The 27755-nt window shown below is 31.7% G+C and overlaps 3 protein-coding genes across 8 annotated transcripts in view; 1 reads left to right on the top strand and 2 right to left on the bottom strand.

The window, feature by feature from the left end:
• Positions 1-1417, bottom strand: part of LOC105224354 (SH3 and F-BAR domain-containing protein DDB_G0274695) — a 111412-nt gene extending 109995 nt beyond the window's left edge. For 4 of the 5 annotated variants that reach the window (XM_049455795.1, XM_049455798.1, XM_049455797.1 and 1 more), the window contains exon 1: positions 1304-1417. The gene's annotated coding sequence lies outside the window, so the exon portion shown is untranslated. Of the gene's footprint in view, positions 1-990; positions 1274-1303 lie in introns of those variants that run through there. The other variant, XM_049455796.1, reaches the window with a different exon arrangement.
• Positions 1418-10929: 9512 nt separating this feature from the next.
• Positions 10930-27755, bottom strand: part of LOC105227512 (protein vav) — an 81088-nt gene continuing 64262 nt past the window's right edge. The window contains exons 3-15 of one of the 2 annotated variants that reach the window (XM_049455800.1): positions 25861-25935; positions 24692-25244; positions 16882-17049; positions 16611-16814; positions 16422-16541; positions 16170-16286; positions 15159-15544; positions 14974-15091; positions 14735-14862; positions 14484-14615; positions 14262-14414; positions 13767-13935; positions 10930-11145 (exon numbers count right to left, since the gene is read on the bottom strand). In XM_049455800.1, the coding sequence (XP_049311757.1) occupies positions 11086-11145; positions 13767-13935; positions 14262-14414; positions 14484-14615; positions 14735-14862; positions 14974-15091; positions 15159-15544; positions 16170-16286; positions 16422-16541; positions 16611-16814; positions 16882-17049; positions 24692-25244; positions 25861-25935 (2383 nt within the window). In that variant the 3' untranslated portion in view covers positions 10930-11085. Of the gene's footprint in view, positions 11146-13766; positions 13936-14261; positions 14415-14483; positions 14616-14734; positions 14863-14973; positions 15092-15158; positions 15545-16169; positions 16287-16421; positions 16542-16610; positions 16815-16881; positions 17050-17417; positions 17518-24691; positions 25245-25860; positions 25936-27755 lie in introns of both variants that reach the window. The other variant, XM_049455801.1, reaches the window with a different exon arrangement.
• Positions 21330-23082, top strand: LOC105227443 (uncharacterized). The gene is made up of 4 exons (XM_029550749.2): positions 21330-21552; positions 21646-21739; positions 21800-21893; positions 21956-23082. The coding sequence occupies exons 1-4, from the start codon at positions 21510-21512 to the stop codon at positions 22877-22879; spliced, it is 1155 nt and encodes a 384-aa protein (XP_029406609.2). The 5' UTR covers positions 21330-21509; the 3' UTR covers positions 22880-23082.

The following is a 27755-nucleotide window of genomic DNA, read 5'->3' as shown; positions in this document are numbered from 1 at the left end:
CATATGTATGTAGTATGTTTATGAACAATAACAACAACTATAGCAACAACAATAATCGCAATTAAGCCAATATCATCATTATTTCACATAGAATTTTCATTGGCTGCGACGCAGGTGCGCGGCGCTTGGGCGGGTGTTGCTTGCTACAAATGTAATGTTTAGTGATTATTATGGGTTTTTTCGATTTGTGTGCGCACAAATATAGAAATGTGTTGTTGTACGATGTACTTTATCTGCGCACTGTGAACAAGTGTGTGAAATAAGCATTGAAACTATCGATATGTGCTTATGGTCTCGTTTGTACTTCTGTTTATATGCGCATATGTATGTATGTATGTATGTATGTTTGAACATGTTTTGTAGTTGTTGTTGTTTACTATGTTGCTGTGCGCATTGCTTCAGTGTTTTAGTTTTTGTTAGCGTGTAATTACAAGCAATTTAGGCAAAATTGACTTTGACTGAAATGGCCCGAAGCCCAAACAGCAAAACAAGTGTGGTAGAGTAAACAAAAAAACAACGAAAAATTAAAAAAAATATATTTAACCTAATTTTTTTAATACGTGACTTTTCCTAATACTGCTTTTAAATTAACACTTCTTTAGACTGTATTCTTAATTAAGCGCAAATTAAGAATTAATTCCAAAGTCAGCGCGGCTCTCGTTGCTTTACAGTGCTTTTATATAAATAAAAAATATATTTTTAACTTTTTGTTCGCTTAAATTTTTTTTGACACTTTATCATTGCTGTATAAATTTTATTTATTTTAAACGAATAACACACACACACACACATTTAGCGCAACAAATAACACGCCCTTCTTTATTAGTTAGCCGCGTCGCACTTGTTTGTTATTGTTATTATTATTGCGACTTTCCTTGTTGTTGCTTTTATTGTTTAACGCAATTTTACTTATTGCACTTTTTTTTTGCAATTTTGTTTTTTCAACATTTCACACACACACATTCACTCGCACGGCGGCATTTTTCTTACACCAATTATTGCCGTTTCAAAAAACTTCGCTTCACTTTTATTTCCTTATTAATAAAAAATTTCTCATTTTCTAACACTTCAACACCAACTTGTTGTTTAATTATAATTTTTTTTGTTTCCTCTCTGCTTTTTCTTGCACAAAAGGCACAGTTTCACAGCAAATTTTGCACTTTTCAACACGAAAACGATTTTTTATAGCAACCAAAATCTAATTCAATGTTTGGCTTTTGCCAATATTTTTTACTATTTTTATTTATTTTATATTTTTATTATTTCTATTGAATTTTTGTTAGTTATATTTAACATTTATTACCGTTGTCGTCGTCTACGGACGCTGCAGCTAAACAAACGAACCGTTCGCATTGAGTATACGCGGCGTATTAACAACACGAAGCGACTCCCCAATGAACTCGAACTTGATGACGCCGATTGGGAGTAGCGGCGCACATGTTGGATGGGTTTCTCAAACAAACAGCAGGGTTTGTCGTACAACTTGTTTGATGGGGATATTTGTATGTATGTATGTGGACTAAAAATATTATTTATAACTAGAAGATAATAAATAATAATAAAAGGTAACTTAAGATCGCTGAGTAGATAGATTGGACTGGGTATATTTGTATATTTTTACTATAAGCTATTAAAAATAATCAAAACTTATTAAACGTAAGATTTAAGAAAAAAAAAAAAAATTTTTCTAAGTTAAAAAGTTTCGTCGACTGAATGGAGAATCAGCGTAACTCGGCAGTCAAACACATTTTGGACGGATTTTATTGACGAATGCCTGCCCTTTCTGAGTCTTCATGTGTTCTGTAATAGGGCGTTCTACAATTCAAATTCAAAATGACAACATATAGGAGATAACGAATCAAGGTTATTACGCTGTTGAAATTTTTACTTTCTTTATATTAATTTGCAGGTGTCTCTGCAATCGTTCCAAGTTTTTATTCAAACTGAAAACCACTTAGACCGCAAATAAATATATGGTAAGGCAAATACTAGAAAGCTAATATTTGCTAAGTGGCAGAAATAGCACCTGCTGTGAGCTAGCTGGGATCAAAGGCATTAACTGACAAATGGCAATCTCCAACCACGTGCAAGGTAGTAAATATGTATATGTATGTATGTATTATGTAGTATTTCTTAAGTTGCCGACGAGAGGCACAGTTATACAAGTATTTACCCATAAACACAATATACGAGAGAATTTAGATGCAAAAAATAAAAATGGATAATAATGCAAATTATAATATTAAATTAATTAAATAGTTGAAATTAAATGTTTAAAATAAATATTGAAACAAGTAAGGGAAAGTTAAGTTTGAATGGAACTAAACTCCAGGCAGGTGTGGGTAAAAGTTTTTTCTATCAAATTTTATTAATTAAATTTTAAGTTCTGCTAGATACTTATATGAAAAGTAAAACTATACGGAGGAAGCGAAATTATCACATTCGAAATTCGAGGGCTAAGGGAACGTATTTTTTTTATTTTTATTAAGAATATATTTACTTTTTATATTATAAATTGGCTAGGAGAATATAATGACCAATTCTACCCACACTTGGTAAATCGTAAAATTGATATTGAAAAATGTTTCGTCCACAAAGATGGCGGTGTCACGCACACAGTTTTATTTTTATTTTAGGCTTTAAGGGACACACGAAATTAAATCGAATTTATATCGATATCCCAAATGTTTTTGAGTTTCACCCTACTAAAGTGTAGTCGATCAGTTCAATCAGTTAATCTTTAAACGCGTGTTCTCAAGACTAACAAGTGGGCTGAAAAGTTCGTAGACTAACAAAGAAAATAGTTTTTTTTTCATAAAATTCGAGGGCGATGGAAGGATTATAGCGGTCAAAAAATGTTATATTGCTTTCCAGCGAACATGCTCTTGAGGTCTGAGTACAGACTAAAAGAGTCACTGGTAGGCAGATCGGACAATACCGTGGATGCGAAGCAATTCGAAGCCCAATTTATGAAATTCATTCATTCATCGTATTCATTGATTTGTGCGTTTCTCATTTTGTTGCGTTGTATTTATGAAACAGCACTTTCCTTTCTTCTTCTTCAAATTGAACCATTTTTCGCCTATTTGTTCTTCAAACGCCTTATATCCTTTGAAACGCAATGTAATATTCGCTATTAATGGTTTTCCCTTTTGATGATAGTCGATGGATATTATACTACGTGTATCCTAAAATACTGATGCCATAACATTTCGTCTTTTTGGGGTCGTTTCATCATATGCAATCAACTCGGCTTTGACTCCAACGTGAAAAGATAGAGCCTTGTTTTAGCCATTGTCACATATGGACGCAAAAACACGGTTTTAATACGATTAAAGAGCTTCAAAAACTACTCAGAATCATCAATTCGTTGGTGTTTTTGTTGGACTGTGAGCTCTAACGACACCCATTTTGAACAGAGCTTTCGCATACCTTAATATTCATTCACAACATATCCAATACCTTCCGTTGATATTTTTAGAGTCTCGACCCTCTCGAACAACTTCACCTTACGGACATCCGAAAATATTTTGTGGACGTTTTTGGCGTTTTCGTCAGTAACAGTTCAGGCGTCCATTTCCTTCAACGTCCTTGGTGCTCATTTCGCCTCGTTCAAACATAGCAAACCACTTTTCAACGCCTGTTTTAGCTGGTGCAGTGTCCAAACAATGTTTATCTATCCAAACTTTAGCTTCAACGGTATTTTTTCTCTCAAAAAGCAATGATTTATTGAAAACTTACACTAGTTATTTCACCCAACTTAAAATTTTAAAACAATTGATTTTTTTAAGGGGTTACATAGGTTTCCTAGGGTAAAAAGATGCATTTTTTCAAAAAATTTTTTCATATAAAAAATTTAATATGTTATTAGATTATTTAATTTTTTTTTACATATTTTACACTATTGACAAAGAAATTCTGAAATTTTCGGAAAAAATATATTTTAAACTCTGCAAAAAATGTAATTTAGAACTTGGACAAAGGAAAAAAAACTGAAAATTGGATTTTTGGCAAAAATTTTTTACAAAAAAATGAAAATTTCAGTGAAAACATTTTTTTTTTTTTCAAATAGTTGTAATTGAAAAAAAATCCTTCGTTCAAGTCTTTAAGAATTATATCTCAAAGACCTCTGTAAAATTTCATGAAGATCGGTTTTGTAGTTCTCGAAAAGTCGTGCCAAACGACTTCATAAACACAGTTTCGGGAAAAAAGCGTTATAGACGGCGCACTTGGCCTAGCTAGCCTCGAACGCAAAAGTTCTCAAGGCTGTATATCCGAAACTATTACTAGGATCAACTTGAAAACCCATGTAACCCCCTTAATTCGCAAAAATTCTATTTTTTTTAAACAGTCGCACAACAATGTTTATTATACATATATAATATATATAGAGCAAAAAGATATCTTTTTGATAAATAAAAAGTAAAATCTAAAAATTGTTTGTTAAAATAAATACAAACACAGCTTTGAATCTCCTTCGAGTAGTATATTTTTTATTTTACGCGCATTTTGACGAAAACTTTCGCCATTTCTACATTACAATACAACTTTTGGTTTGCGTTAAGTCATTAATTTGTTTACTTTGTTTTGCTTATTGCATAGAAATTAACTTACTTAAATGTTTAAATTAAATGTAAAATACACACATACACGTAATAACGGGATTATACAGGTAGTGTTGTACAGTTAATTGCAAATTCGCCACAAATGGAGGAAAAATATCGCATTTATGCTGGTGGCACACTGATACCAAAACGGAGGTGTGAGCTTAACAGCTTAAGACTAACGGTTATTGTGTGTCAGTGTTTCAGCAACTAATATGCATATTTGAGGAATATGTACAACAACAACTAATGGTTGCTTTGGCGTTGCAATTGCAGAAATTAGTTATAGAAATCACACCAGACAACGTTCAACAACATAACGGTATATAATTAGTTTATTTACTGTTAATTTTTAAATAATTAAATCGTTAAGCTTGTTGTTGAAAACACGCAAAAGATTATTTTGATTTACGAATCAAGAGAAAAAAGTAAATAAATAATTTATTAGGTTTTTATAACTAAGCCGAGGAATTGCAGATTTAAACGAGTGCAAAACGAAGTTAATTATGCAAAGCGTGTACTGTTAGACCATTAACAATTAAATTGTGTCAAAGCATAAATAGTTCCTTATTGCTTAAGATAACTAGTTGGCATATATTTTTGTGGATTTGCATACGGTTAGGAGTGTACTTAAATGAATGGTAAATAATTAATATTATTTTTTTATTGTTTTTAATATTTAATTTGATAAACATTTAAGTGCAAACTACAAAAAAATATATTTACTAAAAAAAAAAATCAGCAGGTAAAATTAAAATTTTATTAATTAATTTAAAAAAATTTAATTAGCCAAAAATAATAATTAAAAAAAAAACAATTTAAAACATTATTAAAAATAAAAAAAAAAAAAAAAAAAATGTTCAAATAGTAAAAGTAAGTAAATAAAATAAATATTTAATTGAATTAACATAAGAAATATTTATAAGTTTTTTTTTTAGTTAAAAACAAATAAAATAATTGTTTTGAAAAAAAATTAAAATTAAAAAGAGATCCAGTAAACAACTCAAAATGTAAAATTAAAACAAAATTTAATAAACAACTGAATTAACTTATTTACAAAACTGTTATTAAAAGAAAAATAATAATAAAAAAATATTAAAGAAAAGTTTATTAAAAAGATGGTATTTTAAAACTTGAGCGATTATAAATAAATCGAAATAATTTGTAAAATTAAATTACTTAAAAATAATAGTAAGTTTTTTAATAGCAAAAGTAAATAAATAAAATATTTAATTAAGCTAATATAAAAAATATTTTTAAAAGGAGCATAAAATTTTTATTACAAAAAATTAAAAATTAAAATAATTGTAATTAAAAAAATTAAAATTGAATAAAAAAATATCTAATATAAATAAATATAAAATCCACTTAAAAAAAAAATTTAAAATTGAAAAAAAGTAAGATTAGGACACCCCTAGTGTGCACTTTACTTATTTGTTAGTAATTACGTTTTGTATAACAATTAATAAAATATAGGCAGCTTTCTTGGATTTAAAACAAATTAGTAAAAATATATACATTTAAAAAATTTTAATAAACAAAAAATTTAAATTCATAAAAAAATAATGAAACAAATTAAAAAAGGTTACAATTAAAAAAATTATTAAAAAAAATATAAAATTTAACATATTTAATTAAACAAAAAGTTTAAAAATCATTAAAAAAAAATTAAATAGACAAATAAAAAAGTTGTATTTAAAAAACTCAATTAAAAATAAATATGTTAACTAATAAAATTGCAAATATAAATGAATTAAAATATCTTTAAATAAACAATAATTTTAAGTAAAAAATATTTAAAATTCATTAATTAATTAGACAAGTAAACAGATTTAAAAAATTGTAATTAAAGAAAAAAGGTAATAAAAAAACAATTTAATAAAAAAAATAAAATTAAAAATATTTAATTAAACAAAAAGTTTAAAATGAATTAAAAAAAATAAGTATAAAAAAAATTATAAAAACTGTATAACTAGAAAATATAATATAATAAAAAATCGTAATTAAAAAAATTAGTAAATATAAATGAAAAAAAAAAAAATATTTAATTAAACAATCACTTTAAATTTAAAAAAAATATATATATAAATAAAATAAGAACACCCCTAGTATGCACATTAATTAGTTGATATTCATGACGGTATATTGCGTTCTGCATAACATTTAGAAATTTGTAGCTTTCTTGCATTTTTGTTACTTTGCTTTGGAACGAGAGTATATACTTTATAATATACATATTTGTTTGCTTGTGGTAATGTGCGTTAATACGATTTGCTCCTCTGGCTGTGAAAAACGTGAGCAATAATTTCTTCTTTTGCGGAGTTTTCTAACATTTTTGCATTATTTCAATTTAGTTCGTTTATTTGTATGATTTTTTTCTGTATAAGCAACACACAAAGTAGAGTGCATTGAGGAATGTTTGCAACTTTCTTAAGTGTGGAAGAAGTGGAAGTGTTCTTAAGAATTCTTGATTATGCAAGTACTTATATAACAGATGATTAGTAATGAATTTGTAGCCTTGTGGAAATGTTATAAGACAAACGTGAGAGAAAAAGAAATGTGATTTTAACAATTTTAGACAAATAATGATTATGAAAAAAAAATTTTTTTAATCGAATGTACATATTTATGAGAGATTTGACAATTTTACAAATTATTTTAGCATTAGGGTTATGGCAATTAACATTAGAAATGTTTTTCGAATAAAAAATAATTATAAATATGTTTTTTTTGCGAAATTGCTTTATATTTCGATAGGTCATACCTTTAAAAATATCATGCTAAAATTTTAAATCGATTTCTCAAATAGTTTTGGAGCTACAGACGACAAACTACCAAAAATGTGAAGCATCGGGTTGCAACCTGCCGATACAGTAATATAAATTTAGGGTTCTATGGAAGCCTAATATCGAAGAGGCATTTATTACCTTATCTTGCTGCAGAGGAGCTTTTGGCTAAAGATGAGTGTCTCACCGAAAATAGTCCTCTGGTTCTACGATACCATAGTCAAGCCCATTATGTTCTATGGGGTCTTTGGGTGATGGAGGGCCCACTTGCAAGGATGCTCGAGCGCATTTAATGAGCGGCGCCTATCAGCACTTCGTTTGACTAAGGTCCACTCCAACCATGACACATGACCGCGAAAGTTGCTATCAGACACAGAGAATCTAGGTCTGAACACTTGTCAGTTCAGACTTCCTGACTATGGTAGTGTTGCCGAGGTTGCTGCCATTAAAGTAGAGGTGGGTTTACTGCTCCGGAGTGCAGTCTCCTTCAGAGAAATAACTATCCGCACTGATAGCAGGGCAGCGATACTAGCTTTGAGCCCAATAACCGTCCGTTCAAGGCCCGGTAAGGAATACATAACCTCGTTATTAATGGCAGCGAGTTACTTTGTGATAAGACTAATAAACTACAGCCCCGCTATCAGTGAGTGGTAACGGATTGGTGATCTTCTCTTAAGTTATGAGGGTTCTAACAGGCTATCTGCTTTCATGAAGTAAGGTTGAGAACCTTACCCAACGCCAGCTGCAGAAGCTGTACGGCAGAAGACGAGCTGAAATCATTTCACCACTTTACTTTTGATTATGCAGCGTTTGCGAGCTCAAGGCTTAAACGCTTGGGAGCTCACACGTTCAGTTGTCCCACCGAACTAATAGAAATTAGATACATAAATCAACACATTTATATTAGTCACGAGGCGCTTTGCTGACTTATAAGTTCGAATTAGCTCAGCTATATTTTTAAGGCATCACAAAGGACTGCATATAAGTAGTCCAAGTGGGATCTCTGGATCAGCCATCAAACATTTTCGACCGTGGATTTCATTCACGGAGGAGGACCAAATCACTGTAGTAGTGGAGAAGTTGGTTTTTAAAGGCCTAATTTTCTTGTTTTTTTTCAGTTGTGGAAAACTTTGTGTTTGAAGAAAATTTTATTAAATACATTAAAAGTTAAATTTTTCATGGCATTCGACTAAGATCTGACATCCAATACCCAGAAAAATTAAATTTGGTTGTTGTTGTTGTAACGGACCATAGAGAGTCGGATGTCAGATGAATAGTAAGAGATAGTTAGTGTCATGTGGAGACTCATTGCATGCTGGTCATATGTTTGATATGTCATGGTCAATTCTGGATAAGTATATAGAACGAAGTTGGGCAAGGGTCACTCTCGATCCTTGCGGCAACACGAGCTCTTTGTCTGCAATGGCTGATGGTTTGACTCCAAGTACGCCATTCACTGAGAGGGAGTCTGTTGTGAATGGCGGTCAATGCATGTCTGAAGTTTGTTGCGTCCGAAGTCTAGTTGGCATATTGTTTTATGTTGTCGACGTAGTTGAGAAATGACTTCTTGATGCTCCTAGGGGGAGGTTCCACTCCAAGCAGGTGATTGCAGGGATGATTTCTGCAAAAGCACGACAGCAGAAACTGCTTGGAGAGTTCATTATTCTTTTTTAACCTCGTTTGGATCGGTAAATTTTTAGAATTAAATTTGGTTGTATACTTTTATAGACCCTTATGGCTTTTAGATGATTGACGGGGCTTTGATTACTACTTCTACTGCTGGAGTTTTTAGGTCATAGCTGATAAATGTAGGCTTCCAAAGATTTTCAAGGTCAAAAAATCTGATATGTTTAACAAAAAGCAATTTCATGACATAATAATATGGCTAGCAAAATTTCAAAAAAAAAATGTGATTTCATTTAAAATTTACGTTTCTTTTTAGAGTAAAGAAATTAAAGAGAATTTATAAGAAAAAAATGTTATTTTTGAAAACCAGCATTATTATAAGGAATGATTAAAAAATTTTAAATTATTTAAAAACCGGTATATGCTACTAACTTTCACACAAAAAAACAGTAACTGGTCATACTAAATACATGTATGTATGTATGTGTATTTAGCAGTTCATATTATATGATATTTCCAGTACTTTTTTTTAATTTATTTTCATAATTTTAAAATGACTAATTTATGCTTGATACTTTGTATTTATATATGTATGTATATATGTAGATATTCGTTTCAGGTGCGCTTAATCATTTCCCTGCATACTAAATTTCGAGAGTTGCACTCTTAGGTCCGGCTCGGTTTACTAATAATACACAACGTTGTACATGCATACTTCTTAAATGCGATCGCGTTCAAAAATCGTTAAGCTACGTCACACAAATGCCACACACACTTCACCATTTACTCTACGCCCGTTTTCAAATAAAATTTCCGCGTCATTTTTCAATAAAAGTAATGTTTTATCAAATTTGTTTTTATGTATGTTGGCATGTATATGCTTTTTGCCTTGTATATGTATGTATGTATATATAAAATTACTTGGCGCTTCAGTATGTATGTCATTATGTGCGATACCAAACAATATTTATTATTGTATGCGGTTATTTCACATCATTGTATATGGTTATATATATTTATGGTTGTAAATATGTAGATCTTCAAAGTTGTTTTTGTGCACAATTAATTACAAATTTGTAATATTCGTGTTTATACGTGTATATTGTGCACAGTGTTTTTGTATTGAGATACTGAATTGAAAATTACGCTGGAAATGCATTATACAGTTATACATAAATATTCATATTTGAGTTTTCACTACGACTATTTGCAGCTGCGCGCGCGCACAGCATTTTTTCTTTTATTTTTGTTTTTATTTATCACTATTTAGTATATCGTTGCTTATATACTTGTAAACGCTAAGTAATATAACATTTTAAAGCTTATTTTCCTCATGCGCACGCCTTACATATACATATGTATATACATATATAATATATTTGTAAGAATTACTAGCTCCTCTTTAATTAGTCAATAATTTTTATTTTCTTTTATTATCATTGATTTTATATTATATATTTATTTTGTATAAAACTATATCAAAAAATTTGATAAAAACCTAAGTCAGATAAGCTATTTAGTCAAACATATAGTCACGCACATTAAACTTTAAAATATTCATTAAAAGTATACTTACTACCTAAAAACTACACAATTATGCAATTTAGTATAAAAAACGATATAACAAAGTTGTTTAAAAATACACTTATATATGTGTGTGTATAAGTAACTACATAAATACACTATTACGTAAATATAAAATACGTAATTAAAATTGTATATAAAAAGCTATTGGCACAATCAATAACATTATTATTATTATTTGTTTTTGTTTTAGTTTTCAAGTGTTGTCGTATGCACACTGGCACTTCTACAAGCATTTATGTGTACGCTGTGTGCAGCTAGTTGCCGCAGCAAACCGTTAACAACCAACAATTATTGTTCTCTTCCCGTTTTTTCTACATTTTTTCCTTTTAATCAGCACGAGGTTTGAGCGACTACTGCTCACCTCTGGGCATTATCACTCTGCTAGTGGTGGGTACGCAGCTGTCAGCCGCTAAACTTGTATTATCCGATGCAATTGCATGTTGGTCCGTTGGTTGCGCAACATAAATTACATAATTGTAATATCAAAGTTCATCGCTCATCGGTGGCTGCTCCTTCACGTACTCCTTGGGGAAGTAGCCGACCTAAAATACCGACATAAAAGTTTTGATAATTAAAAAAATGTTTATTCAAATATTGAGTGATGACTTTCGAAGAATTATCAGAAATTAAAAAAAAAAAATAAATAAAAAAAAATTATCAGAAATAAAAAAATAAATAAATAAAAAAATATACATACATATGTATGTATGTATGTTAAAAAAAAAACAAAATCAAAACAACAAAAATTAAAAAAAAATTATATAAAAAAATTATTAGAAAACGTAAAAAAAGGTAAAAAATAAAATAAAGATAATAATTAAATCAAAAAAAATGAAAAATCACTATTAATTAATGAAATTAAAAATTTTAATTAAATTTAAAGATTTTAATCAAATCTTTGCAAACAAAAAATGTTTATAATAAAATATATATTAAAAAAATTAAAATAAAAAAACTTTAAATAAAAAAACTAAACAAAATATTACACAACAAAATAAAATATAAATAATTAAATCATTTAAAATTAAAAATCAATATGATTGAAATTAAAAACATTAATTAAATTCGAAAACTTTAATTAAAACTTCACAAAAAAAAAATTTTATATATTTAAAAAAAATTTAAGTAAAACAAATATTAAACAAATTATTACAAAACTAAAAACAAAAAAAAAAAATTAAATGAAATAAAAAATAAAATAAAATAAATATAATAATTAAATCATTCAAAATTAAAAATCGAAATTAATGAAATTAAAAATATTAATTAAATTAGAAAATATTTATTAAAACTTTACAAAAAATAAATAATGTAATATAATATATATTTAAAAAAATTAAAAAAAAAATAAAAGTGAAAAAAAAATTTAAAAAATAAAACAAAATATTATAAAACTAAAAAAAATCAAATAAAATAAATAATTAAATCATTCAAAATTAAAAATCAAAATGATTAAAATTAAAAATATGAATTAAATTAGAAAATTTGTATTAAAATTTTACAAAGAAATTTATATAATATAATATATATTTAAAAAATAAAAAAAAATTAAAACTAAAAAATATTAAAAGTAAAAAAAATAAAAAAATTAAACAAAATATTACAAAACTAAAACAAAAAAATTAAAATAAAAAATAATTAAATCATTTAAAATTAAAAATCAGTATGATTGAAATTAAAAATATTAAATTAAAGAATATTAATTAAATTAAAAAATTTAAATTAAACTTTCCAAAAAACTGAAAAGTTGATTTCTTCGATTGTCATCACTCAGTTAAAATAGTATATAATAAATCCTGCTTATACCTTTTCCATTGAATGTTGCTTACATCAAAATTAAAATCCTCTTTCATTCAGCTACTATTGAAATTAAAAACATAAAAGCCTGACTTGATGCTTGAGAAACTCGTTTCCATAACCGTTAGATCAACATAAAAGTAACGAATTCAAAATTTTGTTCCATCAAGGACTGCCAAAATTATCTTGGGAATGTTTTCTGCTGCTATTAATCTTAACTTATTGTATCTTTCTCCCGCTACAACAACAACAACTTGCTTGCAAAATCTTCATATCATATTAACATTATGTAGAATAAGTTCTTCCCAGCTTTCTCGACTTGAATTTTGCTTGAATTTCTTGTGTGTGGCTTGTAGTTGCTCCGAAAATGGAAGACATGACGAACTTGACTTCAATCGGCTAGAGAAAGAGCTATTTTGTTATAATTACCAAAAATCCTATTCAAAATAATTACCTTTTTGAGACTGGTAATTACTTTTTGGTTAATTAGATCTCGACCTCAACCAAAATCAAGCCGGCTTCAACCAAAAGTCCAAGTTAATTTGGTTTTTCTTGGATGACTTGTGAGTGATTTTTTTCTTGATTTTGGGATTTATTGTTTTTTCACTTTACAGCACTAATTATCACCACACGAATATTAGATAGTGCCGAACCGACAAGTTATTGTAAAACTTATAGGTTATAAATTTTCTCATTCGACTTTTGATTGAACGCAAGCTTTTAAATAATACTAACAGCTCACTTTTAGTCAAATGCCGCCCTAAAAGCTTGAAATCGGTAACTACAATTGCTTTTAGTCACTTTATCGTTCCCGCTTTGGGCAAATAAAACAACAAAGTTTTTAATCTAAGCCTTTTTAGGAATTGCCAAAGCTATGAAATTGCTTTCGGCCGCTGTTTGCTATATATTTTCGAACTAAAGAATTGTTTCTTACGCTCTTCTGCAAATCTCTACAAAAATTTGTAGACAAGATGATGTAAGTCCATTGATTTATAATTTTCATACAAAGAGCTTTTGAGAGTTTTGAGTGTGAGAGCTATGTCAACATAACTTAATGTGTAGCTCACCAGTCTTCTGTTTTTCGGTGGAAAGTGGCTAGTTTTTTTCTTGGTAATAGAACATTTTCGAGTAGCACAAAAGCTCAGAACTAATCCCTTCTTAACAAATAAAATGTATATGCGGATAATTTACTTCAAAAAACGGGGTAATAAAAAATGAACAAATATCCAGCGAAAACAAGAATTTCCTTCAATAATTCAATGCTACATATAGGACGCAAAATTCTACAAATTCTAAGCAAAATTCTACAAATTCTAACCAAAATTCTACTAGTCAATTAAAAACCGAAATAAACTCTGAAACTTACCGTATCGCCAATTTTTCCACGCCACCAACCTTTGCTGTCGCCATCTTTGCCAATAACCAGCACTTGGCCGCCTGTCTTAAGATGTAATTGGTTGCTGCCTTTCGGTTCAAAATCGTAAATAGCGGTGGCTATTACTTCGCGGAAGGGCCACTGCAGCGATTGATTCAAGCTAAATGAGATTTACGAATAAAAAATTCTTGTTAAATTAATTTAAAAGATATAACATCAAAATAAAAGAAAAAAAAGGCTAAGAATGACAGTTGAGCTATCCTAACCTTACTTTTTGTTATAAAATTATATTATTGTACTACATACAACAAAAATAAATATATATACCGTCGGAGCATTACACAAATGAGACAGTTTAGCTAATTTTTAACACCTCATTTCCTGTTTCGAACAATTAACAGTAACAATAATTCCAATAGTGTTGCAATGTCACAATTTCCTCGAGTATATTCCAATTTTTTCTAATTATAGCTATACTCTACTCACCCCGCAAAATTTTCACCCAAATCATTGCGTTCATAGTACGAAACCAGTTCGACAATAGTTTTGAAATGGCGGCGCGACGACAGACAATAGAGCACTGTTTCGCCATCGGGTTCTTGGTTGATTTTCATGTGTTTAATGACATGATCATCGGTTCTGAAAACAAAAATGAAGATAAATTAAATAAAAGTTTAAGAGATTGTTGGGCAATCTGGCAACACTCACTTCAAACTCAGCGCATACATGGTCTCATGTGGATTGGATGCACCTTGAGGCCGCACACGCAGTAAATATGTGCCAACACGACGATTTTCTAAGCGTATAGCGGCTGTATCGCGATCCATTGTGCCGACAAACCTGAAAATATGAAAAATAATGAAATTTTTTGCATAAAACAATTACTGGAAAAATAATTATATTCTTACTTTATAAAATTTGTTATTTTATTTTAATATTTATAGTTGTAATTTTCTTACCAATTGAACTCCGACAACTGACGATCACAAACAGGCGGCGGTATGCTTAGAGGATTCTGTTTGCAGCGGCCCGTTGACGATATGCAGCCTTTATGTACGGCAATTTCACAGACCTTACAGCGGTAGCCCTATAAGAATTCCAGAAGAAAGGAAAATTAATATATAAATTGAAATATATATATACAAGCTTTTTACTATGAAGGCTTCTCCACATACAGAATTTACACTCAATTCCTCACCTGATGTATACGTCCTTTAAGGAATTTCGAACAGTGCCTGCATGTCGTGGCCGCATCAAAGGTATAAATTTCCATTTTGTGATCTGTATTGCGGCAGCCAGGTGGATCTAAGTTTTCCCTGCATAAAAAACAAAAACAAATAATTTAGATATGTAGTTGTCATGCCAAAATCTCACTTCACTTACATTGCCTCTGTGAGCGCCTTGCGCCATTTATCACGTTCTGGCTCCGATTTCAAGTAGAGCGTGAAAGCAGTCTTGCCCGACTTGCGCGCCAACAGCAGTTGACATTTGAAACGTGTGTCGCGGCCCAAGGTACGCCGCGTATGACTCTGCTCCACCCGATATTCGGAAAGATAATGCGAATCACGGTATGTATACTGCATATCGCCCATTTTTGTATGCAATGGCTTCACCAATATAAGTATTTTATCAAAAACGAATGCGTAACGTAATTTTGTTTTTTGATCTTCATGCGCTTTTATGTGCAATTCGCCGTCCAAGAGGAGACGACCGTATTGCAGGAGATCGTTGGTACCGTTTGGCAGCAAATGCAAATCGATTATGCTGTCCTATTGTAGGGTAAGAGAATACAAACAAAAATTATTAGAAAAAAATTGTAAAAAATGTTAAGAAATACAAAAAATAAAATCAAAAAATGATAAAAAAAAAAATATACAAAAAAAAAATATTAAAAAATGAAAAAATAAAATAAAATAGGCACAAATATCATTTGCATAAAAAAAATATTAAAAAAAAAATTATAAAAAAATAAATAAATAAATAAAAAAAAAAAAATAAATAAAAAAAAAAATAAAATAAAAAAATAAAAAATATATAAAAAAAATATAAAAAAAAATATAAAAAATATAAAAAAAAATAAAAAAAAAATAAAAAATGAACAAAAATAAAAAATAAAAAAAAAAATAAAAATAAAAATAAAATAAAAAAATAAAAAAAATAAAAAATGAAAAATAAAAAAAAAATAAAAAATAAAAAAAAAATAAAAAATAAAAAAAAATAAAAAATAAAAGAAAAATAAAAAAATAATAAAAAATAAAAAAAAAAAATTAAATTGTAAAAAAAACTCTCAAAATATATAAGAAAAAAATTAAAAATTAGAAAAGGAAAAAAAATATGTATGTATATAAAAAAAAATAAATGAAAAAGTGGGTAGTCAAAAGTGAGTATTCTTACTTTGACTTTCTGTATGATCACTAAGTGATCGGAATCACGTTTTACTTCGTTGATGTACTGAGATACGTCGATCATTGCCTCTTTGGCACGCTCCAATGCGCGGTAATCCTCGTGCACCTATAATTAAGGGTATTCACGATATAAGATAATAATATTAAAGCACTTTATAGTTGCAATTTATATTTTTTAAGTAATTTTGACAAATCAATATTTTTTTTAATTTTTCGACTTTTGCAATAGCAAACAACTTACCGGTGAGGTTTCTTTGACTAGTTTATCTAATAGTAAATGGTATTTGAGAATTCGCTGCATGGGTACCGATAAAATATCACGCAATTGCAATTTGCCCACATTGTAATCACGCTCGCATTGCTAAAATGAAATTATATAAATAATATTTATTACCTCCGATACGAGTCTTAAAGAAATTTTTAAACTTACCTGCACAAGTTGCTCAATAATCTGATTCTTCTTGCAGACATCGGCCAGCACATCGATGGCACCCAACAGACAGGAACAGTATTCGCCATAGAGCAGGAATGGCTCGCGGAACTCCAAAAATACTTGACTCATTTTCACTTTGGCATTGGGCGAGAGAGATTCACGCAGTTTTTCCAGAAACCTTGTGTGTATATCAGCGAGTTCCTGCAGCAACATATTTAAAAAATTGTTATATTGAAATATTTTTACAAAGTATGTGATATAAACTTACGCGTATGCGCGGAAATATTTGCTTAATTTCCTCCGGATTCAGGTAACGTTCGAGTGGCGTCATGAATTTTGTCTTCAAGGCATTCAAGACATCAAGATAATTCGACTCTGTGTCGATCAGTTCGCGTATGACATAATCACGTTGTTCGAAACTGGTCGCTGAGGTGATCTGAGTTGGATTGAGGTTAAGGAAATTAGTTTTTTATTAAAAAAGTTATACATAAAAGCAAAAATTAGCATATATAAGCATTATAATATTTAAAATCGCAGGCAATAGACATAAAACATGCGTATTAACAATATATGTGTGTCTTTTATATAATAACTTACACCAAAGTCATAACATAATTACATATTTTTGATTATTGGATATCGTTTTTTTGCGATTTTTTTTATATTTATATTAAACCTATAATATATTTTTAATGTTTAATGTTCAAAATTTCACAAAACCAACTCCAAAAATAAATGTAAAACTAAAATATAAATTTAATTTTGTTTTATAAAAATAAATAATAAAAAACATCAAATCAATACCTGACTTCTACTGGTTCTTTGTAAAGCACACAAATCTTGATAGACTTCCTCTTCTTTGGTGTTTATATGATCGTTGTGACATGCATTGTTGTCGGTGGTACTGTTGTTTCATGTAATCATTACAATTCAGCGCCAAACCAATTAAAACGTAAGGTAATCCAATTTAGATTTTTGAAAACCAAGCGATAAAATGAAATAAAAATAAAAAATAAATTAGAAATTAGAAATTATCTTTGTCGAATTGTAATAAAATAATATAAATACTTTTTTTACAGAAAATATATGTAACTAATAAATTCCTTGGTATACAATTTTTTAAACAATATGAGGTTAGAAAAGATTATGAGCTTAATAGTTTTAACTCTACTTGTGTATTTACTATTATTAACATAATAAAACTTAATATTTACGAGCGTATTTGATCTAATTAAGTTATTTTAATAAAAGCAAAAGTGGCAATAAACATTTCACTACATAAATTGTTAAACAAGCATGCAAATATAATATTAGTAAAAGAAAATTAGGAAACGGCAGAAAATATTTTGGGGTATATGTATAACCAAGTTGACAGTCCTTTGCCGAATTTTATTCCACTATGGGCTGTAATTTGAGCGATTTTACCCAGTCTAGATCGGGAAATAGGAAGTAACAGTCTTTTGCCGGAATTAGACGTGTCAGTTCCGGTTATATAGGGAACCGCATGAAGAGTTAATCAAGTTACTCGCTTCACATAAAAAACTGGCTTAGACACAGCAGATTATAAAATAAAAATAAAATAACAAGTAAATAATTTGTAAAAGGAAAGGTACGAAACCTAACCTCAATACTCCTTAACTTTAACAATCACTGCGGCGAAGACAGAACTTTCCAGAGGACGTGCGCAAATAATCCGAAGCCAACCAGTATCCGATTCGTTACTATAGCTTTACGCCGTAATAATACTGCACTCAACACTTTTTCGTAACTTTGCACAATTTTTTATTAATAATTTTAGTTTAATTAAATAGCAAGAAATATTAATGCTTAACGAGGACAAAATTCTTATGGACGCGCTTTAAAGCGGTAAATTTGCCGTTTGATTGCTATTAAAAATGTGTAACAGTTGTCATACCACTGTATATTTTGAACATTACATTTTTAGCAGATAACGTGAATTAAATAGCAGAAAACGATAAACGTTCTCTGTTTATGATATACGTTCTCTGCAAAAAATTTACGTTCTTTGATTTTTTTCAAAATTAGGAACACTTTATTCTGAACAACTTTCCAATACAGCACAGACAGAAACCAGAGAACGTATAATATAGAGAAGGTCCAATTGCGGACAAGCGTGTGAACTGTCAAGAGCTAACAAAATCCTATTAGTGGATTTCACCACTTCTGGCTGAGAAGGGGAAAGGTTAACAGTGCTGAGCGAACAGAGCTGAGCATTCAATGAAAATTATGCTCAGAAATATACATTGCTATTACAGACGTATGTGTGTTGCTCTTTTGCTTATATTTTTATACGTTTACATGCAATCATATCAATTGATATGAAGATCATTTTGCGAATTTTTGTGAATTCATGCAAAATTGATAATATTGTAATGAAATTATGCTATTTCAAGGTCATATTTGTAGTTAATGTGTGAATAACGGTTAATTTTTAAATATTTCTTATCTTTGATAATATAATATAATTTCATATTCATGTATACGTACATATATGCTATATATGTGATATATTATCGTAATATCCTAAAAACATAATATATTACAATAATAATATATGTAAATCACACCTCTTATCATTTAAAACTTTCATACGCATCTATTCTGCAGATATGTATGCAAGTACAAATCAATTTCAAATCAAGATATTATCATTTATCAGTAATATAAAAAAGCGCGCGCTTCTCTATATTTACGTACACACATGTATGTATACACAACCAACATACAAATAGGTGTACACATGTAAATATGTCACCCGCAAAAAGTACAAATATTGTTCTACAAAAACAACAATCGTTCAAATAGCATCATACATACTTACATATATGCGTACACATGTAAATATGTGTGTATGACATTCCCTCACAAATAATGCATACACAACATACGTACTTATATGCGTTCACATGTATGTAGATATGTCACCCACAAAAAGTACAAACATTGTTCTACAAAAACAACAATCGTCTAATATAGCATCAGCAACGTCACAAGTCAATATGGCAGCCAAATAGTCGATGCTCAAATTTGTAGAAAAACACACAACAACAATATTTTCATTCATGAACGCAAGCGCACTTTCAACAAGCAAACTCGCTTCATTGATAAAAGTAGACACCATTACATCTCCCCGAGCAGGCCTTTGCCAACAAGCGTCTTTTCACGACGATGGCAAAAGCTAAAAATCATAAATTGAACATCTTTCTGATGCTTCTTCACAGAAAGAAGCGACAAAAGTGGCAACATAGGAGTTGTCGATTTATAATATTTGTCTAAAATATTTTTCCGTGACTCGCAAAAATCTGCGTCGATATGTATGCAAGCTCATACATATGCATACATATTTACTCACATTTGAAGGCAAAGCTGTTACAGCGGCAAGGGAAGCCGTGACAATCGGCGGCCATTCGTTTATTTTTTTCGGCACAGCTTGGAGTTTCTATCATCACACAAGTGCTGAACACAATGAGTGCGACAGACTGCAAACGACATCTGTCAAATATTAGAATACACACGTTCTTAGGGACACAGTTATTGAGGCAGCTTCACAACAAAATAACTGTGTCCATAATAACGTGTGTATTTTAATATTTGACATAACAGTCTGTCGCGCTCAATGTGTTCAGCACTTGACTCTTTGACAAAGCGTCAGTTTCGGCTATTGGTAGACCGTGACAACGGAGATGCGAAAGATGCGTGTGACACTTGTTATTATGAATGTACATATGTACATACATATGTATGTGGCTCGCATTTGCTTTCGTAAACATACAAATGTGCCAATGAAATAATATACATACATATGTATGTGTCATAGAAATTCTATTGGTACAAATATGGAAATGATAACGAAATAATGCGAATATGCATATTTCATGGTCATCAATTTTCTTTGAAGAAATGAAGATCATTTTGCACATCTTCACTTTGTAATAGTCGAAATAAATATTAATTTATTTAAAAATTAAAAAATAAAAATAAAGAGAAATAAAATTAAAATAATTTTTCCTAATTTTTCCCGATTTTATTTTTTATAATATGCCAACTCAACCAAAAAGCGCACACCTATGTATATTCTAAATACAATTGGCGCCATTTCCCCGTTGTAACATACATACATATATTACCTACAATTAGAAAAAATCTAACTACTAGCATATTTTATATGTATATATACCGCATATTTCATCGTTAAATTTGGCGCAATTCCTCCATGAAAACATACATACAGCAAATACTCAGCCAAAAAGAGCATGCATATGTCTATTTCAATACATTTTCATAGCTTTTACTTCATTGGCTGTCTCTCATTTGTATATAAGCATCACTTTTCTCATTTATCACTGAAAATGCTCAATTCTGCTATTTTCGACGCTCCTGTTAAATATTGGTGAATCCGCTTATAGAAAATTGTTCCCCTGATTTTGAGGTGAAATCCACTAATAGAAAAGAGTTCCCCTCCAAAAAATGAAATATCGTAAGTTTGGCAACGCGGTGGACCTTCTCTATATTATACGTTCTCTGCAGAAACCGAGCGCCGAACTGTACCCAGAGAACGTATAAGATTATATTATATTATATTATACGTTCTCTGCTGTACCTACTATTAATAACGTACGTTCTTGTTAAATTTTATACGTTCTCTATGTGACATCAGAGCACGAATAGCATGTAAAGCGGAATGTCAAAAAATGCATGCGGATTATCTTCACATGAGGTTCTGACAGACAATTCTACAATTGGTGGTCGAGTGCATTAGGATTTTAGGAAAGTCATATAAAAATAAAATTAATGCAATAAAATAAACAAAAACAGTCTAAGCAAAGTGTTAAAATATTACAGGCAAAAGAGCAAATCATGCCGCGTTAATTGACAATGGAATTACACTCCTATGCGAAACGAAAGGTCGCGAAAAAATGTAAGCTGCAAAAATGTGCAACCATGTCTGCATTTTAGTTGTATGTACAAAGAAAATTGTGAAATTTTTACATTCGTAAAAATATATTTGCAGGGTCAATTGATCAAAAACGACAACTTGTTGAGGCACGCATCAACCACGATGGACTGTTCACGAACAAAGCTACGACCAGTGTAGCACCTTGGAAGTAAGTTACATTTTTAGCGAAATTAATACATGTGATTTACTATAAAATTAAATTTTGTAGAAAAATCTTGAGTTTGGCCAAGTTAGACGACTACAATGTGTACTTCGTGCGCAAACAGTGGTCGAATATGGTCAACAAATACAAACAATATAAGGTATGTTACACCGCAACAATTTTATGGTGCATTTTTTTAACATTCCATTAATTTATATACAGTTGAACCGTCTGGATGTGATACCAAATGGCGCACATGATAACGAAGAGATCCAAAAAATTACGCAGGAGTGGGAATTCTTTGAGCCAATACACCGTTTTATGTCGTACAAAACCACCAATTTGCATTCGTATGCGCTCCCAATAACTATACGTCTACCAGTACCACCTACGGCAGATGATGATGATGATGATGGTAGCTCTATTTCTTCACCTGACCATCATGACGCGTTCAGTAGCGATACGAATTATGACTTCAACACGGCAGACGAACCAAATGAACTAAGAGAAGCACAACCAAATACAGATCATGATTTTTATACCAAGAAAAATGGACTACCTTTGAACTACTTTGCTGATGAGAGCAATGATACACAGGAATCCATGTTAATTGAACAACCAATAACATGTAATGGTGTAACTGAAGGTATGGAACAAGTAAGACTACATGTAGCAGGTGAACAAATTATCGAAATGAAAATGGAACAATTTAGCGATACAGACAAGACTGTCGAGCCAGGGCGACCACCAGTTTACATAGAAGAGAATGCGCAAATGCCGAGCACATCTGCTGCTGGTCGAGTGAACAATTGCCCAAAGCGTCCAAAAGAACGACCGCTTAGCGAAAGGGAACGTTACTACCGACACAAACGTCGCTACAATCGGCGACTTGAGCGACGTTTCGATGCCCTCCTCAACGTATTCGGGCAAATAGTCAAAGCTGAGTATCCAAATATCAATGTGAGTCCTTTAATTGGCGCCGCCACACAAGGCATAACACTGGCAAATAATATTTTCAAGAGCGAAAATGAAAGTGCTGATGAGGAAAATGAGTCATCAAGCGATACAGAACGAATGCCATTTAACACGGCAGTGGGAGGTGGAGCCAGTGAAGCATTTGGTAATGATGGGCGGGCAGAACGCTAATAATATAATAATAAAAAAAGTGAAATTTAGGTGAAAAAGAGTGTTTAGCTAAATTTATGACGCTTTGAGAATTATGACTGGGTGAATATTAATAAAAGAAAAAAATATTTTGTAATGTTTGAGTGTACACGTACATATTACATATATACAAAGCCGAAATTTACCAAATAAAAATTATATTAAATTTTGTGGAAATTTATGAAGATTTGTTGAACATTTTTTTTGTCTATCAAGTGAAAAGCAAGTATGAATTGTAACTATTAGAAGAGCAAGAGCGCGTTTTGAATCACCCAAAATACTGCTTTAATACTCGTCTATTGGTAATGTGTGGAGGCTTTATTAAAGAGAGGAGTGAAGCTCTTCAAAATTGTCTAATAGGCGCCTTAGGTAGATAATGTGAGAATTGCAAAAACAAAACCAAATTTAATGCACTGAAATTCAAATTAGGTATCATGCAATTATAAGACACATACACATACACATATGCATGTATACCACACAAGTTGAACAATGAACAAAGCGTAAAAAACGCAGTTAGAATACTTCAAAAATCTCTACCAGCCAGAGAGTGGGCACTTAATTCATAAATATTTTGTAAAAACAAAAAAGTAGTGAAATGCGCTTCATTTGCATTCTCAATGGCGGAGCATTTAGAAGTACGCGAACAACCAACAACACAACAGCAAACTTATGTATGCATGTAAAACGAAATTCGTACGATAAGGGACGTGGCTTGTACGTGGTTCTCAAGCAGGTAAAAAGCATTCATGCAACAATGAAATTGTTGCACCGCCATAACAACAGAGGGAATAGACATGTCTGTATGTATGTATGTGTGTATGTATGTGATAAAAACAATCTAACTACAAAAGCCATTGAATTAAACGAGACACTGTATGTTCGCACGTGCATGGGTACAACTTTACATATTTATGCAAAATCTGGTGTGAATATTTTGCATATAAAATACATACGAATCTGTGAGAGTTCATATAGGGTTGTCTGAAAAGTTCGATAAACGAAAGAAAATTGGTAGCAGCTGAGATTAATAGAGTTGCAGAGGATTCAAAAAAGCTAGTAAAGCTTTCCTGGGAGCCAATGAAAATATAATATTTGGACCGAAATTTTAGGTTAGGAACATAATTGTGTAATGAAAATTGGTAGGACCTCAGATTAAGAGGGTTGCAAAGGATTCTAAAAAGCTAGTAAAGCTTTACTGTGAGCTAATGAAAATATTGAGACCCGAATTTTTAGGTTAGGAACACAACTATATAGTGAAAATTAGTAGATCCCGACATTAAGAGAGTTGCAAAGGATTCTAAAAAGCTAGTGAAGCTCTCCTGAGAGCCAATAAACATACAGAGACCGAAATTTTTAGGTTAGGAACCCAATTTCTCAAGTTTTGGTTTGCGAAATCGAACAATTCTCAAATATATTTTGAAATTGGAGAAAGTGCTCAAGGTACATGCATCTTTCAAGACTTTTTTGGATTGTAGAAGAAGCATAAAGCACTCCAGAAGTAATTTTGAGCCAAATATAAGCTCGAGATCCCCACGTGTTGATAATTCCGAATTTCCACAAACGTGAATTTATAGAATTCCTTAGACTTTTTTTTATTTATCACACCACACAGACAACCCTATATAAAGAAATACATATGTACATATAAGTTTTGTATGCAAATAGATATACGCATGCAGTCTTGCATGCAGTGTACACAATGTCTACATGTACGATGATAATAATATTTTGTTGGAGAGGAAACAAAAACAATAGGTAGGTAGTATGTAGTATATGGGTTGCTGTGCGCACCTCAGTTGCCTTCGACGAGAACGTGACGTAGCATAAGTCCTCGTAAACTTTTTCATCCTCTTCAAAGTAAATATCATTGAGATACTCGTGGCCACCCACTTCCCGGGCAGCCGCCTGATAATTCCATGCTGTTGCAGCTAAACGCTGTAAGCTTTGGTTGTCACTCGAATTCGATGACGCACTCGTGGCACCCAAACTGTCGGTGACAGAGGTGGTGCTGCCGATGCTACTGCGTCCGCCAACGGAAGTGCGAACGCTATTAATGCCACTCAAATTGCCCACGGTAGCGCTGCGCGTATGCGCCGACGACGAATAAATACGTGCTGTCACAGCCGTACTACATGAACTGCCACTGTATGTGGATTTTTGTTCATCATCAATGGATTCCAGTAGATTAGTAGTGAATTCGTCTTCATATTCCTCGGTGTCTTCGTTGCCATTCTCAATTGTGATGTCGCTATTCTCATCCTCAACGGAGAGCGAGCCACTAATCGAGACGACATCACAATTCTCAGCTTGGCCGTCAATTGTTCCATTCTTTCGCGATTCATCGCTACTTGTAGGTACGTGGGTATGCAATTTTTATCCAATATATATTTTTGGACGCACGTGCGTATGTCAGTTGTGCATTTGTTTGACGTTTGATTATTTAGTTGATCGATTATTTAATTTGTTGATTGATTGATGCGTTTCACACAGCACCAAATAACGATGGCAGTGGTTTGATGGGGTAAAGTGTGGGTGCGATAGAAAAGGCAGAAAATAGAGTAGATAGTAGATAGAAATGTTATACAAAGTTATGCTGTACTAAGTAAGTTGAGCAAACATAATGATATTTCAGGTAGGTGTTAGTGGTGAGCCGTTTGCCAAACACGCCCAGTGTTATTTTCAGTGAAAGAGAAAATATATTATATACGTATAACTGTTATGTTTTGTTTTTGGTGCTAAAATTAATTATAGGCATCCGACGCATTGCTCTGCTGCACTCGGCATTAATGCACCAACAAACAATGGATAATTAAAAAAAACTGTGTTGAATGCGTCAGTGCGCAGCATTACGTTCTGCCCACTGTTGTTAGAGGATTTCAGTGTCATTATGGTATATTTATGTTAATGCAATGTACTAAGGAGTGGGAAAATAATATTTGTTTTGGACTTCATTTACTTACGTTGAATGTAGATCCTTGTAAATGGCCTCATCGGAGTGTGAGCGTTCGCTGGGTGAAAGCTGGATGTTGAAACCACTGGAAAAATAAAATAAATGGATTTAATTAAACTATATTTTTGTTGTAACTTATATTTATTTATTAAGGAATCGCACAAACATTAAAGTACGAGACCGGTTCGATAAAAAACACGAACATTTTGGAAAATATTTTTATTTCCGAATATTACATTAGATAAAAAATGAGGATTGTACCACGACCTAATAGACCATTGTGCCCTCTCCTAAGTCACAACAACTCACTTACTTCTAGGTGCTATTGAGATGATGTGATCCTTATTTGGAAACATGGATTCAAGAGCATTTATCCTGCGCTTACAGATTGTTGTGCAGTTAATTGACAGGTGTTCTGGAGATCCTGGCACCATGTCGCAGAACCTTGTTATATAAGTCCATCTTGAGCTTACAATGGCCAATGTAGAAAGCGACAAGTAGCCTGAGTTTGTCCCTTGGGAGGTTAATTAAATATTTAAATCTTTTAAGAAACTTGGCATGGGGCATGAAGCAGATAAGATGCACATGGTTACGTTCTCATAGACTTTTCAGCCGTTCTATACACTCCTGCACCAATAGGGATTTGATCTCGTACGCAGAGAGTATAACTATATGTTCATTGTGATAGTTGCTTTAGAGATTTATCAGATATTAGAGATCATGGTGTACAACCACCTGACAATCCTCGCTTTTCAGCCCCAAGATTTACCACCTAGCCAATTGCACACCATAAGTGCTTTAGTAGCATGGTCAGCTCAACTTGCTGTTTCCAACGCAGAGAGGAATCCAGCGTGAAACCAAGGTATTCCACTATTTTATCACCCGTTCCAACGACAGTCGGGTTTACGTAACCGGAACGAACCCGGATTTTTATCCGGCCAAGAACTGTCAACTCGGCAGAATTCTGCCGCTACGATAACAACAACAACAACAACAACCATTTTATCATCTCTATCTCTCCGCTCCCAAAGGTAAGGATCTTGAGGCCAAACAGGGACCTGCGTCTCGTCAACGGAACGATGGTCGTCTTCGAGGGACCATCCGAACTTAGTCTCTTCTTAGCTCGATAGATTTGATGTAGTAACAACTTTTTTAACCCTTATAAAAAATTGGTTTTGTGAAAGCAACTTCTTCATTTAGATACTAAACAAAGTCACACGGCGTTAAACCTTAAGAATTCTATGGATGGTGCAACAGTCGTAGTCCCCTTCGACTAAGTTGGCAGTGTCGACTGCCGAGATGTCAGCTGGTGCGATACCATAGTGGAGAGCACTTATTTTTCGACAAATGGAACCGTTTTTCTGCAACTCAGAATGGAATCGACTTAATAATTCGCCATAATTAAGCCCTGTAACCGTTCTTTAACTATTGTTAATTATAATAATCTAACCAACAGCGGTCTGGTCGCCTGGATACATATAATGCAGGCGGAGAAGCTACAGACTGCGTTCCGTACTATAGAAGGATGCTTCTTGGTGTCCCTCATTTACACAGTGAAGTTTATTTGCTTCCGGTTAAAAAACACAATGAATTCCGGACAGTTTCTTCTAAGATGTTTCCCCAGAAATATGTGTCATCTGCTTGAAGTAAAGCCGCCTTTTAGAAGCATCAAGATGATTTTTTTATACTACTTATAGCGATGACATTATCGACCAGAGTACGGGCGCAACTGACCTCAGAAAAACACTCACGTCATTCAAAGTGGAGCCACTAATGCCTTCAATGACTCCTTCCCAGTGAATGGCTTCCTTGGAGTTCAACCACCGTTAAAATAGCCCAACTTCGCTCTGAATACCGAAACCATCGCGAAATACTATACCATGTTCTGCATACAATAAGTCCCAG

The sequence above is a fragment of the Bactrocera dorsalis genome, chromosome 4 (assembly GCF_023373825.1).
Source record: "Bactrocera dorsalis isolate Fly_Bdor chromosome 4, ASM2337382v1, whole genome shotgun sequence".
Taxonomy (NCBI): Eukaryota; Metazoa; Arthropoda; class Insecta; order Diptera; family Tephritidae; genus Bactrocera; species Bactrocera dorsalis.
Note: the sequence above shows the minus strand (reverse complement) of the source record. Positions and strands in the feature narration are given on the sequence as shown.